General features: G+C 37.7%; 1 protein-coding gene across 14 annotated transcripts in view; it reads right to left on the minus strand.

Moving 5' to 3' along the window:
* The window catches only part of THRB (thyroid hormone receptor beta), a 156090-nt gene that overhangs the window by 17171 nt on the left and 122815 nt on the right, over positions 1 to 16104 (minus strand). For 13 of the 14 annotated variants that reach the window (XM_064414624.1, XM_064414579.1, XM_064414593.1 and 10 more), the window contains one exon: positions 2415 to 2515. In XM_064414624.1, coding sequence (XP_064270694.1) covers positions 2415 to 2515 — 101 coding nt within the window. Of the gene's footprint in view, positions 1 to 2414; positions 2516 to 12722; positions 13071 to 16104 lie in introns of those variants that run through there. The other variant, XM_064414572.1, reaches the window with a different exon arrangement.

Consider the following 16104-nt stretch of genomic DNA (forward strand, 5'->3'; position numbering starts at 1 on the left):
TACAAGGTCCAGTTTGAGCAAAGTACAACTCTTTCTTCCTTAATTATGGTAAGACCTGAAATGTTAATTAAACTGAGTGGCATAAAGCTTGTGTGGGAGCCTTTGCAAGACTGGGACCAGTTGTGTTAAGATAAAATCCAGGAAATTACAGGCAAGATATCCTTATGTGGGGTTTGGAATAAGTCTCAAACTCTCATCTACTGAACACCCAGTTTTGGTTCTGTTCTCAACACTGTGATGAACTCCTAGAGGCAGGATCTGCTCCACCCCTTTCTGAACACCTAAGATGGCTGTGGGCAACCAGGGTCACAGGGTTATCAATAGTTATGAAGCAAGAGATAGAAAATTCTCTAATGAATCTCAGCAAGTGAGCTTCTGCTTTCTAAACCTTGCATGGGATTTCATGTAGCTGTAGCTTTATGATGGCTCTATCACCTCTGCTGGGACAGCCCATTTCACCTTCTCACTTCTTTGCATTCCTCCGAAAAATTTTACAAAAATCCTTCTTTGTTCATCTCTAGATACACGTTAAGGAAGTTGCTCTCTGTATCTCTCTAAACACTTCACCACAGAAACGTTATTCTCATCAGTAAAAGAAAGCACATTGTATAGTAGGCAGTAACTCTTTCTAAACTCCTTTACTACACACATATATAGCAGTAGATGTAATGGGTAAAGTCAGGAAAAACATTTCAGTGATGTCAGAACTCACTGCTCATTTATTTGTGTTTAAATTCCTCACAATTTACTCTTCAGAAATCATGTGTGAGGATGCTTTGCTCATGAAAGCACTTGCCAAAGCAAATCTTTGGTTGTCAGCCTTGATTATGCTTGTTACAAAACTAAAGTGACTTTGAGTGGAAGCAACTAGTAAACATCAAATTAATTGAAAATTTATTATATATATTGTGTATTGATAAAACATATAACTTTGTTGATATATCATACAGCTTGAAATGTGTATGCAGCTCCTCCAAGAAAATAATTACTGTTGAAATTGTTATTTCAGGTCCTTATGCGCATAAGCATTATTTAAAATTATACATCAGAGAGAAGAACTGTATGTGAAGATAAAAGCAAATTTGTATGCTATGTCTATAAAATAGCTGGTAGGCATAAAAAGAACTACTTGACTTGAAGTAATGAAAACCTTAGCAGGAAAGCTCGCAATAGATACAGCTGTTCAGCTGGGAGCTAAGTATTACTTCATACTGCCCCAGTACTGCTTATTTCCCATTATATCTAAGTTAAGTCACATCCATACATGTATTGTTATCACCTGTGTATTGTATTCAGGATGCAAATGTGTAAGAATCACTTGTGCAGCTCCACAATTCTTTTTAAAGATATAAGTACTTTTTTATACTTTATATGTAAGTATATGTATAAAACCATTATGAATATTGCCATGAATCTGCTACACATAGGATATTTAGGTCTCTGTGTATTTCACAAATGTAACTTAGCGAAATGATGTACAACCAAAAGAACTACTTCAACACAAGAGTTACTGTGATGAGGAGCTCTAAAGCCAATCCAAACTCAAAATATCACATCCAAATGTTCCAGACTTTGTGGGTGAACAGAATGAGATTTTCATGGCTTAGTCTCATGACACTAGCCCAAGACATGTGTGGTCCCATTTGTTTAGAGAAACATTTTTTGTTTCTTACTTTCTGCAGGAAAGAATAGCTTTCTTACAGAATCTCAAGCTATTCAGGCAAATTCATGGCAGTGAAATCATGTAAGATGAATCTGATTGTGTTACTCTATTTTTTTATTTACTTGCCCAAAGCGATCTCTTTTTAAATTTAATTTTGCATGTAGTCTTGTAGATGCATTTTAGGGCTGAAAGCACATTTCAATATGCTTAAGTTAAATAAGTCAAAATCTTTTTGAAACTATTTTAATTGTGTGTCAATGCTTCCCAAATTGGTGGATGTTGCTGTAACATGAGCATGTGGAAAGGATTTTGATTTTTGCTTCTTCACAGGGATGGTGAGAGGCACTGGAACACTGCTAATCGCTACAGACTTCATGGCCATAAGCAGAACCTTAGCTATTGCATAAACAGCTTCAGTGGAGTAGCTGGGAACATGCTGATGTACCCTGGCTGAGAACATGGATAAAGAAACATTAAAAAATGGAAATTCAAAAGCTAACTGTTAAACAGCAGCAACAACAATCTAAATTTCTTGTTTTCTTTTCAGAAGCAAACACGGCAAAAACCAACTATAGTCCTTATGCATATGAAGAACAGCAGCATGGTCAGATAGAGCTTATCACCAGTACTGGATGTTCTTACTAGCTTCTAATCTGTCTTTATGTGATTTGACAGCACAGTTCAGGAAGTCTGTATAATGGAGTAGCTGGAGAGCTGTTTCTGATTCCCACTTTCCCACCGTGCCATTTACCTTGCAACCTTCGCAAGTGATGCAGCGATAATGATATCCGGTGGCTTTGTCCCCGCATACTACACATAGCTCATCCTTGTCTAAGTAACTGGGTATGTACCCTGCAAAGAAAAAGAGGATGTGGCATGTAAACTCCATACAAAATTATAGGATACATTGGATATAAAAAGACTGTATTAAAATCCTGTCTACCAGCGTCATACTTCTGAACTCACTGAATTTCCTGAATAAGTTTGTACTACGTTACAGACTTAATTAATCACAGTCTATAAGATTTTCTATTCTTCAGACTGATTCAGTGTCTACTGGTCAAAAGGGAAAAGCTGGAACATGATTTCTCTCTCCTGAGTGAAATACTACATCAGCAAATACTCATTACTTCAAAAGATTTGATGTGAAATTATAAAATAGCAGTAAAGGCATACAATATGTTTCTGTTCTGTATATCAGAAAAAACCTCAATATACTTGTACACTGCAGATGAGACTCCAGGTTTCAGTGTGACTGGGGGACTTGGTAGTACGAAACATTTACTGACAGATGGTTTGTTTCAAAGCGGAAAGGTACAAGCAACATATAGCCCAAGTTTTATTGATCATGCCTGACCTCGACATATTCCACATATTCCATTAACTATTCCATAGTTAATGTAGCCTGAATTTAAAGCAAAATACATGGACATTCAAATATGTGTATGTTTGTGTGTGTGTGTGTGTGTACATGTAGTGTTAGAATGAAATTTTCTCTTCAGAAGTGGTTTACCAGATCCAGCCAGTGAAAATATTCCTGCTGTGAAAAAAATTGGCAATGCTTGGTTCTTTTCCCACAATGACATTTGTTTTGAAAACACAAACATATTTTCAATTTGAGCAAAAAACCAAAACAATACTGATGGCAAGCAAAAAGTAATTGTAACCACAGACAACTTTTAAACAGGGTAAAATACAAATGTTTCAAAATCAATGTTTCCATGACTCATAACTAATGGAGTTACAGTTCATAACTTTGCCTTCTGAAAAATCTCACTGTGAAGATATAACATAGAGATCTCAGATTCCCTTTGAGGGGAGAGACGAAAGTGCACCTATATGTATAACTGTGTAAGATTAGTGGAGTGTAATAAACATGTCACAGAATCCCACAATGGCTGAGGTTGGAAGTAATTTCTGGAAGTCAACTGCTGCAACACCCCTGCTCAGCACAGGGCCACCTAGAGCCAGCAGTCCAGGCCCATGCCCAGACAGCTTTTGACTATCTCTAGGGATGGAGACTCCAGAACCTTTCTGGGCAATCTGTGCAAGTGCTCTGCTCTGTCACCTCCACAGAGAAAAGAAAATACTCTTTTATTATTCTCAGAAGGAATTTCCTGTACTTCTATTTGTGCTCACTGCCTCTAGTTCTGTCACTGGGAACTGAGAGGAGTCTGGCCCTGTCTCCTGCAGTGTGGGGGATCAGGTATTCACACAAACTGATATGCCCCCTTGAGCCCTCTCTGCTTCAAAGCTGAAGAGTCCCAGTTTTCTCAGTTACTCCTCACAGAAGAGATGCTCCAGTTCATCATCTCTTTGGCCCTTTGCCAGGTTTACTCCAGGATGTCTGTGTCTTTCTTCTTTTGGGGAGCCCAGAACTGGACCCAACACTGCAGATGTTTCACTAGAGCTGAACAGAAAGAAAGGATCATATCGCTCAAGCTGGAGGTGATGATTTTCCTAAAGCAGACCAGATGCCATTTACCTCCTTTGCTTCAGGAACACACTGTTGGTCTATATGCAACTTGCTGCCCACCAGGAACCCCCAAATACTCCAGTGAAAAGCAGTTTCCTGCCACTTGGGCCTGCACTGCTGTGTTTATTACTCCTCCCCTCATGCAGAATATGGCCTTTCCCTTTGATGAAGTTCAAGAGATTCCTCTCATCCCATTTTCCTAGCCTGCCTAGGTGGCTCTGAATGGGTAGCACATCCATCTGGTGTTCCAGCCACTCCTCCCGGTTTTGCATCAACTGCCAGCTGTCTGAGTGGAATTTTTGAGTGCAATGAAGAAAAGCCTTTGGAAGAGCTGCCTGTAACACTATCCCTTAGCACTGGCTTGCTGAATCCATCTGTATCACCACACATAATGTTAGACATGGAGGTTGATGTCTTTATGCACCCCTCACAGCAGTATGGGCTGGTACAGCTTGGGGACTTGGGACACCAGTCACTTGGAGGGCAACCAGCAAGACTCAGGGCAATAGAAGGCTGTTGCAGGATGCTTCAAGAAGAGTGGCCATCATCTTCCTGCAACTAACATGCTAGAGGGTCAGCTCAGTAACAGTTTAAATTCAAATGCCTTCCTAAGGCTATACTTTCAGAGGTTCTCCAGAAAGGAAAGTCCAAATTAGACAAAACACTTAAAGTTAACTGAGCTTAAAATGCTTAAACTTTATGGAGTCTGGAGAGTAAATCAGAAGAAAGAAAAGAAGGCAAATAGTATTTGTATGGCCTAATTTGAGTATAATTACGATAACCTCAAATTATAGAGGAACACATATTCCTCTTCTCTAAAACAAAGAAGCAGTAGTACCTTGGAAGCCATTCCTGGATACAGGTATCTCAGGTCTGCCAATATTCTGAAAGGGGAGTGGGGAAATGAGCTACGACCTTAATTTTGTATCAAACCAGTCTACAAGACAGCAAAAGAGCAGATTTATATTCAGGTTACATTTCTCCATGATGAACAAGTTATGCTTGGATAGACTGGTGGCCATGTGACATGGAGAGATGAGAGACAGCAGGGTTTCAACTCTAATTACATCACTGACTCCTAATAGACACCATGCCAGTGGGGGATTAGCAGAGGCTATTATCTCCATCCTGCCCCCACTCTGCTCACACCTGCCTCTGCACATGCAACACATACACAACACAGAGCTGACAGAGTGGGCAGAAGACGCAGCAAAGGGATGCAGAATTTTCCCCTAAATTTATTGTAAAGATCCACAGCTTCTTGTTTTTGCTGGTTACTGCTATTCATGAAATACAGTCTTTGTAAGCATAAACTACATCCTCAAAAATTCAGTATCCCTCGTTAGCTTTCTCAAGAATTGTTTTTGAGTTAAATGCCTTGATATTTCATTAATTATACAAGCTGGTTAGTGCTGCTTATGCAATGGCAACTTGTTCTACTGGAGGAACAGGAGACACTTGTCTAAGCTGCTTCCATAAATATATACAGTAGGTCATGCTTATGATCACTGCTGTCCATCTCCCTCCTGGAGTTTTGTGACTTTATCCAATATAAAGTTTCCAATCTGGCAGAACACAAAATCTCCTAGGGGCACTCCTAATCTGAAATTAAAAATGGCATCCTTACATGCAACCACATTGCCAGTTTCTTGCATCAGAAGCATTAAGTGCCACCTACTTAACATAGCTAAATATTCTGTTCAGTACTTCCACAGATTCACTCCATGTCACAAGGGAAGTACACACCTGGAACTCTTCTAGTGCTTCGACATGAAACATGAATAGAAAAATCTTATTCAAAGAAATCACTGGCAACACAAGTCTGCAATACACATATCTTTTCTTTCCATTACAGTTTTCTGTATTTTTAACACTTCTTCCAACAGCTAATGGGGTCAGAAACAGTTAGACTGGGAAGACGGGACCTTCAGTAGCATTTTTAAAAGATACAATTCAGACAGAAATCACTGAAAAAGGACTAAGTGGATTTACATTCAATTCTTACAAACACTAATGTCTATTCTAAGTAATTTCTAGCAGTGGCAAACATCCTGTATGACCTCTGTATAAATTCAATACAATTTCATTTGAAAAACGTGCAGATAAACAGAGTCAGTACATTTTTTTTTCTCCTTCTCAGAGTTAGAAACAGCATTAGCAAGAAGAAATTCAACACTGTTTTTCTAAACATGGTACCAGCATGGAGGAAATGTATAGTGCAGTGGAGATTCTTGGAGAAACCATGGATGGCAGCAGAGTTGTCTGTTAGATGTTTTGAGGAAGGAGAAGAGCAACAGACTTGTCTCACTATTTGCACCACTATTAGTAACTTGTCCCTCATATCAACAAGTACTTTTGCTTCATGTGTGTGTAATAACACTGAAGCAAAGATAAAAATGCCTATGTGGAAAAGAAGATGCTGTCTGGACAGAGTAACACTGGTGCTCTCTTACTAAAGAAGAATGTCTGATAAATCTCATGAAAACATCAGGTATATTCCTATTTCAGGTGATCATAATTTATCTTTTATTTCTTGGTCAAAACCTTTTAAGTAATTAGCTAAGAGAAACTGTTCAAGAGCAACACGAACCTCACTGAATTGTACAAAAACAAGCAATATTGTTCCTTGTTTCAAGTCTCTATCTGCTGTACTCAGTATCCTCAAGGACTGTTGTTTGTTGCATCCCATATGAACCTCCAAGTTAATTATCTGTCAAGTATGAGCTGACATTGTTCAACCCAATGCCCACCTGGGATCTTTATTTTGAGTGGAGAATAGCAGTGAATGACCTTGATCTGCCATGTCTTGTGTTTTCCCTGTAGCCTAAAGTAACACCTTTGGTTCCCAGACTCCCACCTGCCAGTCTGCCTAATCTTACTGTCTTGGCAAGGCTAAGCACACAGCAGGACCACTTGCCCCTCTCTAGAAGAATATGTCATATAATCTATTATAGCCAGTCTTGAGAGCAATCTAAATCACTAGTGTAGCTTTGTAGAGGCATGGCAGCAAACAATTCCCTTCAACAGGAAAATGCACAATGGGTCTGCCCCAAGCAGCCATAAGGACAGAAGGAGATCTGCTACCCCATGCAGTCATCTGAGGTTCTCCTCCATTAATACTGTATGCATGCACTCTTGAATTACCATTTGCAGGAATGATGACTTAAAGCACCATATATGACCCTGCACAGTGTAATAGGCTGGGGAGACACACACCAGACACTCAGTGCCTATTCCTCCATTCAACAAAGCAAAGAAAAACTATTTAAATTATAAAAAACTCTGAAAAATTATTGTGTTTCTTCTTCCTCTGTACCTGGTATACATTAAAAACATAAACAACAAAACACATCTTTTAAGAAAAGTAAAGAACCAATTTCAGTTTTGTTAAAGTATCATTGCACATACTTTATGTCTCCAGATCTGTACAGATAATGTGGTATTTGCCCAGGGAATTAATCCCCACCTTAAAAAAAATGTATAACCAAATGGTATTTGACTACCAAACTGGGATATGAGTAACACCAATGCAAATAAATTATGCCTGTCTGCCAGATGTTCATTATTAGCTTGTTCTTAATCCACCATAGATTTATAGCTTGAAGGCAGAAAATGCCATTTTTTGCTATTGCAGGACAGTTACACTTCAATACCATTATTCAGTACTTTAATTTTCAGTGTACACTGGCACAGTCATGTATTAAATATATTCCCTGAAATCTTTCTTTCTCCCCTCTGGTATGGTTTACATGACTAGAGACCACTCACTAAAATGAGGAGTTAGGATTTACCAGTAAGCTGGTATTCACTTACTAGACACTACAGTATGAAAATGAAAAAGATGAAATTAATTACTACCTTGAGAATTCTCAACTGTATTAAAACTGAAATGTAATTTCGTACTGCTGTTCTACTGCTTTCACAGTCACCTTGAACTCTTTACAAATTACAAAAAATTACAAGGACCAGCCACGCATCATCATGGACATACTTGTGCAGAAAAAGCTTAAATGGAGTGTTGGTGAAAGCATAGAGCCAACAGAGAAAAAGCATACTCCATTCTTATTTGTGCTATTATCAACATTGATCTGAAAGGCTGGGCAGATACACTGATCCTTGTCTCCCACTTTCTTTAAATTACTCCCACTGAGAAAAATGGCTTATTTCTCCTTCAAGCTTATTTCTCCTTCAAGCACCAAGAATGTTGCTGAGCAGATTCACACTTTTCTTGTTAGCTAACTGGCTTGCATGTCCTCAATTTTGATCTTTGTTGACATTCTTTGATTTATGAAATTACTAAAATTTGGCAAAAGGTTTTGCAAAGATCAAATCTGAAGGATTTTATAGTCCTTTTTCTCTCCATGACTTTTCAGTGCATTAGCTCTGCTCTTTAGGCTGAGTCAGAAACCTTATCAACAAAATTTTGTAGAGAATGTGCTGAAAACATCTTAGCCCAAACTGTGTTGTCACTTAAACCTCTGCAATCAGTACTGTACCTGCAGCCATTACCAACTACTGGTACAAAATACATCACTTTAAGGGTCAAAGCATGCAGTTTCCCCACCCCTCAAATTATTTAAATGTTTTTGGAGACAGTACTGGAGACAGTACTGCGAGAAAGTTATTTGTTTGGAAATCTAAGCCTCACTGAACAAAGCAAAGTATAACTTACTTCACTTTTTCATCCTTCATCTGGTTGCAGAAAGGTTACAGTAAAGGAGATGAAAACACATTATTTCCATTGACTTTTGTTATGAAAGAAACATAACTCCAAATGCATAATGATTTATGCAATGGATTATGCAATTTTTCTTAGTGTTATTTCCTTAGATGGGTGGTCAAGTGCAAAATTAATATTTTTAAGCTTGAATAATCGTTAACATACTGGGAGCTTCTCTGCTGCAAAGGCCAGGATGACAAATTCTCAGTGTTTCTGTAAATTGATTATATGCACACACACTCCCCGCATTGATGAGATGACATTTTGGCATAAGCTTCATGTTACTTTTTCTTAGCTATTTAGAAAGTACTTTAATGTTCTCACACTGCTGAGAACTCAGTTTGGGCTAATTCTGTTGCATACTCTAGCACTCACACACTACATATTCTCAGCTGCACCTTAACTGCCTGAGAAAAAATAGAGAGAAATAATTATGGGAAATTCAATTATAAAAATAACAACAATAACAAGAACTTTCAAAGCCCCGTTCTCACACCATACCAAGAGCCCTTCCAAACATGGTGTTAACCTCATTGGTATCTCATTGGCATCTAGGAAGCAAGGTGAGCTGCAGGGATGAGAAGCTGGCTCTGCTACAGCCTAAACTCAAGAATTCCCCCCTGCAAAGCCTTGGCTTGGGGGGCAGCTTCTGCTTACTGCTCTCTGCCCCACAGAATCTGAAGTTAAAGCCTAACCTCACAGACACCTGTGGACATCTCTGGACATCTTTCATTAACAGTGTCTGAGAAATCACCATGCAAAGGAAAGTGAACAGCCAAGTCTCATCCCAGTTTTAACTTTGCAGACATTTCTCCCACGTTGTTCAAATGTCCAAAATACTGTGCAGACACCTAGTGTGGGGAGACTGATGTTTCTGTACTCCTGTACATATTTATTTTGTACCTTTCTAACTGCATTATCTCCTCCCTGTCACTGGGTACTCCTCCTCACAGCATAGGTGGTGTGAGAAGATCCAGGGACATTTTTATCTGTCTGCTCAGCCTCTGCACAGGGGCAGGGGGGCACAGGCTGCCCCTGAGCATCACCCATCCAGCAGGCAATGCTGCAAGCTCACCATGCATGAGGGGAAAAATATTCCAGTTTAAGCTCTTTGGGACAAAACTGAGAATAGCACCTCGTTCTCACAACTGTTCTGCTTATCAGATTTCACAGCATTACGCAGAAAACAAAGTGTCTGTTTCCTAGGGCAGGATCAGGTCCGAAAGGGCTTCCTTAATAAAACAGTAAGCTGTTGCACAAATGTTGCGCTGTCACCTTTTAACGGTGTACACCAGAGCACAAAAGGTAATGGAGCAACAAGTAGATGCAAAGCTAAACCCACATCTCCACCTCCCGATTTTCTGGACTACAATTCTTTTCTTTAAAAGTTAATTCTTTCATCAGAATTTCTGACATATAGTCAGGAAATAATAGTTTTTAATGTACTGTAATAACTGAAGCAGCTTTCTGATATTTAGAATAACTGGCTATGCTTTATAAATGCTCCCCCCCCCCCCCCCCCCCCCCTTAATGACACATTGCTGGGGTCTTTGGTTGTTGTTTTTCAAGTTATTTTCTGAATTTGTTCAAAGTGACATAAAATAGAGAAGTAATTAAATACCCTTTCACAAATTACAAGCCTTTCAACATATAAAATGTTGATTTTTTTTTTCTTCCCAGAGGGAAAACAACTTTAACCATTTAGTAACTAGCAAAAGCTCTGATAGGCAGCAAGTAACAGTCCATGCGCTACTGTAAAGTACAATCTGATCTGAACAGCATATTATTAAGATTATGACAAATTTCAGGGGACTAACAAAAATACCAACTGCAACAATCAAGACTCCTCTTGAACACCTGTTTAGGGAATTAATTTTGCTTTAATGGGCTATTATCAAGGCTTCTCTAACAAACTCACTCGCTCCCCCAATCAATCCTGGATCAATACAGACACACATGCCCTGTGAAAAGCCTTCTGTTCTTAGGACAGGATTAAAAGATTTGTTAGTTTTACGATAGCTTGCTTAAAAGATGGAAATTAAAAAAAAAAAAAAAAAAAGAAGAAGAAAAGAGAAGATGCACATGTTCCACGCAGTTTAGATCTCTTCTGCTTAACAAAGTCAACATTTGCAAAGGTTTGACAGAAGGGAGGCCACTTTTTATTGATTATCACAGTAATAAGGCTCTAAAGAATCCCAAAACATGTTGCTCAGTCTCTGTGAATGATCAATTAGAAGCCTGCTAGAGAGCTGGCTTCCACGGAAATTTACCACCATTTCTTAGTGAAACTGAGGTGGTAGAAAATAAGGGCATGCAAACTGTTTTTGGAAACAACTCTATTCTTTCAAACAAACAAGTTCAAAAACTTTATACAGGGGAGATGTTGGGTGTCTGAGCACTGAAATTACTTAAAGCCCTGATCTAGGTGTACTAAGTATTATTTATAGGCTCTACTATTATGAAAAATGCATTCCTTCAGAGACTTTGCAACAGCAAGTCTTTATTTTTTCTAAGTTAATCCCGAAATAAACTTTTCCCTTAACCAAAAACAAGGCATGGGAGAAGTCTACAAAGGCTATGAATTCATTAATTAAAACCCAACAACAGATAAATAGCCTTAAAAAACATTTAAAATGTTGCACAACACAAAAACATGCATTATGTAAACTACATTTAGCCTACAATTTGATCATACTATTACAGCTTCCAAGAAGGATTTAAAAAATAATTTTCTTTATTGTGAAATATGATGCTGCTCAATGTATAAAATTAAGACATTTTTCTATCAATCACAGAGATTTATTGCATCAAGGGTTAATGAGTATTTTCTGCCCAAAGGAAAATACTTCAGTTTTCCATGTAGTTAATAAAAATAAACAGTCTGCTTTTCACTACAAAGATACTTCAAAAGTAGTAAATGGTCTTTTCTTTATCTCTCTAGTTACATCAGATTCATCTGGACTTTGGAAAACTGCATACAGAAAATCTGGTCTGACCAGAAAATGATTTTATTTTGGTATAACATACAGGGTTTTTTTCTTCTTTAATAATGTGATTTTAAACAAACACAGAGAATGTATACTTTGTATGCGTAAGTTGGGTTACCGAGTTCAAAACAAGCAGCACTGAAAACATTTCCAAGTGTTTGTTAGTATTTGGGCTCTTTTAAAATCTCATTTGCTTACTTGAAATCAAAATAATGAATTCTAAAAACTGGCAATAATTTAACCCCTAGGGAGCAGACATTGCATTTGTCTCACAAATGTATTGGTTAGATCAACCTTTTGGATTCAAAGTCATCTTTCTTGCATAGAAATATTCTTGAATTTTCAGTCTTTTTTGCTCTGCATAATCAAAAACTCAGTGTTCACTTAGAAGACAGTAACTCAAACACATTTTCCCATACACATTTACAGTCCTATTTTCAAAATCTTTTTCCTGAGTTGCTGAGCAAACAGAGTTCACATTTACTGAAAACACGGACTTACACAGTTTGTATGTAAACAGAAACATAGCTTTAAGATGCAGAATATATAATGATGACATTTCAGGAGAGAAACTTTCTTATCAAGCTCACTGGTGAATAGCAAAGGAACTTAATAGCCCAGGAAAGCAGAAAAAAAAAGCAATATACTTGCAAATGTCTCTTATATATTAAGAAAAAGTGCTTGGAAATCCTCATCGCTCTCCGAAAACCTTACAATCACCTAGCAACCTATGTTACTGCTGCTTTCAATTTTGAACAGGCAGCCTTCACATTCAAAGATGCATTTGAGCCAACTGATGCAACTGTAAGTTTAAAGCAAAACAAAAACAAAAAGAGAGATTATATTTTTTTTGTTATTTAAATAAAATGCCCCTACCTTTCTTCTGAGAGTACGATGGCGACTGCACTTGAGAAAAAGTAGGTTTTTCTTCTGTGAAAAATTCAGGTTGGTTGTACTGATTCAGGGCCATGTCCATGTCAGAGTACTCGCTTTTAAACACGTTTCCAGGGTAACTACAGGTATAAGGCTGATTCACCGCCCAGGCCTGTTCCATATATATGTTGTTACTGTGCAGGACCTGAGCATCACAACTGCTGTAACCCTGATTATCTTCGATATATGTGCAATAATCAGTGGACTGCATGTAGCAATTGCTACCAGCAGCTGGGTGCACTTCATATATTTCTTGCATACAGTAGTTCATTTTGTTAGCCTATCTCAGCTTCTACTTTACGTACACACACACATGCATACACACGCAGGCATGCATACACATGGGTCGGGAAAGGAGCAATGAATATACACCAACAAAGTCGACTGCAAAACAGCCCGTTTTACTTTGGAGCAGCACCTGATGTGCTAAAATCCTATTTATATTGGGACGGCTTGTGAACTCCCCTGCCAGTCAAACATATTGGGAAGCAGATTTATGACAGTCAAAGGTCTTAATCTGTGACTGTAAGTTAATTCCAAGGGAAGATGGCAGTCAGGTAGCAATGACCACCAGACAAAGAAGTGACATCCTGACAACCCTCCTGTTCCCCTGTTTGTCTGGAATAATCATTTTATAAACCATTTCCAGCCTTTTCCAATATGATTAGAAAACGATTACTAAGGCAAGGACACAGTTATGTCACTGCAGTTGTCAACTTAAGTGTGAAGAATTATAAAGACTGCTTAAGAACTCCCAGAGGGGATACGCTGAAAATCCTAAAATCAATAATCCTGTTTTTCAGCATTAAACCATAGAAAATCCAATAGTGCTGTGCTGATGACCCAAACAGTAGTCTAGTGTTACAAAATTTAGCAACTTAATCTGTCATCAGCTTTATTGATTTTGTTTTACAGAATTACATGCATGAATCTCCCCAGCCATCCACACATACACAATCCTCCCCACTGCCTGATAATGAATTTACGGGAAAGCGGCTTTTCTAAACTTCAGTGATTTCAAGAAGTAATTTCTTTTGAGTTCAACAGGTGGGAAACTTCAAAATAATATAATCAGCAAAAAGAACACTGCTTAAATATTATCAATAAGCTAATTGCCTTGCTATTCTGCTTTGTTATCTTTTCTGTTTCACTAATGAAGCACTTTTAGAAGAGCTTTTTTCTGATAACAGAGTGAAAAAAGGAAGGAACATTTTTTGCTCATTTTGGCTCACCTATGAACTATGAACATGACAATGCCACCACAACAAAAACTGTATGATATTTTAATGGCTTAATGCACTCCAAGCTTCACTATGGTTATTACACCTTCTTTGATCAGCCATTCTTTTTTGATCTAAAAAAATTATTTTATTTTTAACTTATTTTAACTGCTATTTGGTTTTTTTATGAGGAAAAATGTGTTTTTTCTTTACAGCACAGCTAAGATACAGTAAAAATTGTGAAGTCAGTAATAAACTGGTATCCCTTTCTAATATCTGCTCTTATTATTAGGGAGTTTAGTTATTACTGATTTGATAATAAGAGCTTTCTTATTTCACTCATTTTAAACTACAGAATTGCTAAAACTACTGTGTAACTTGGCCCTTTTTCTTCTAGGATCTTAAGCACACATTTAACAATCTTGATGAACATACTCTAAAATAGTCTTCAAAAGTTCAGTGCAATAGGTAAGAACTGGGCATGACATATCCATATTTTTCCCTATCTGATATTGCTAAATATTTCAGACTACTAAAAACAGCCAAGAGAGAGACATTTTCCCTTCCAACATATAACTGTAACTAACCTATCTAAAAAAGCAGCATTTCCAGTTAATGTCTGGTTAAATACCAAATTCAGGACAAGTCCTTCCAATGATCAGAGAAGTTAAAATTAATACTTGGAGTTCTTCTTTCCTCTCTAACTATAAAAGAAGCAACTTTAACATGCATTTCTTATTAACTTGCTCATAAAATAACAATACATTTGGAAAGTCAAACTGAACTCTACTGAGATCAGTGCTACTGAAGTCAATGAAGTTGCTTCCAAAATGAACTTGTTCTCCTACAACTCTAATAATTTAAACATTTTATTTCATGAAGAGCACAAACAGTTACTGAAATCCAACAAGTAAAACCCCCATGAACTCTCATTCTTTTACCATTGTCTAACTCAACAAATGCCACCGTAAAATACAGTGTGAAAAAGCACACAATAAAAGTTAATTTTCATTTTAGTTCCAGCCCATCATCTAGCTTTTAAAAACAGTGAGTTCGTCTGAGATAAAAACCATGTCTCATGAAAATCTGATTTTTCAATAATGGATGTTCAGGACTTCATAAAAAATGCTTGTGTTTCATTCAAGAAATTCTGCAATAGTCGTTTCTACTGAAATCCCCAAACCAACCCACTGAGGGGATGGGTTGGTAATGCTGTAGTGTATGTAAGATATACAGCTTGCTGAGTTTACTTCTCCATGCTCCCAATAAAGCATTCCCAAGTCCCATCCCTGGGTTGTTCATTTACCACAAAAAGATCCCCTGTACTGCCAACAGGAACTTATGTAGAGCTCCCACAGAGGTGAGGCTGTGTTTTACAGGTTAGCAAAACACAATACCTAGGTACTTCTACACCTCCCAGAAAAGCTTTGGAGAGCTGGGCTTTAAATTCTCAGTGAGAATTTTTCCCATGTGGATTTGCTTTGCCAGTAAAGTCAAAATTTCCACAAATCTTTTATTTTCTTGGTTTTTTCCCCCTCTGACTGGATTTGGTTTAGGACTGGAAAGCTAAACAGAATTGAAGCATTGTGTAGACAGAGCTGTTCCAGCCTGGATGGTACCTGACGAAATGGTATTTCAACATGGCACAGCCTGTGACTTACTTTCTGCTCCAAAATAAATCCCTCAACTATTTCTTATTTTCTATTGTTATATCAATAATGCTCAGAAAAGTGTCACATGTACTATTTTTGCCAAGAGTTCCTCTAACACCACAAGGAAATTAAATTACATGAAACTGTGAAGGATGAGGAAAAAATGAAAAATTACTTGTCCAACAAACAAAAAATTATGAACACTGCCAGGGAATATGGGTTTCTTACCTGTGATATGCTACTATTGAAGAGATTTATAGCTCTGCAGATTGTTGTTCCCTTGGAAACAAATCAGTTCAAAGAACACTGCAAAGATTTTAAAAACTGAAATAGTCCTGAAATATTTTCATTTTAATCTTTTAGGGTCCAATCCTGTAGGTTCATTTCATTTGTTAGCCTACCTTTGAATTAAATTGTCTGATACAAGACAGTCAGACAGTATCTTTATCAAAA

This window comes from Passer domesticus, chromosome 1 (assembly GCF_036417665.1).
Source record: "Passer domesticus isolate bPasDom1 chromosome 1, bPasDom1.hap1, whole genome shotgun sequence".
NCBI lineage: Eukaryota > Metazoa > Chordata > Aves > Passeriformes > Passeridae > Passer > Passer domesticus.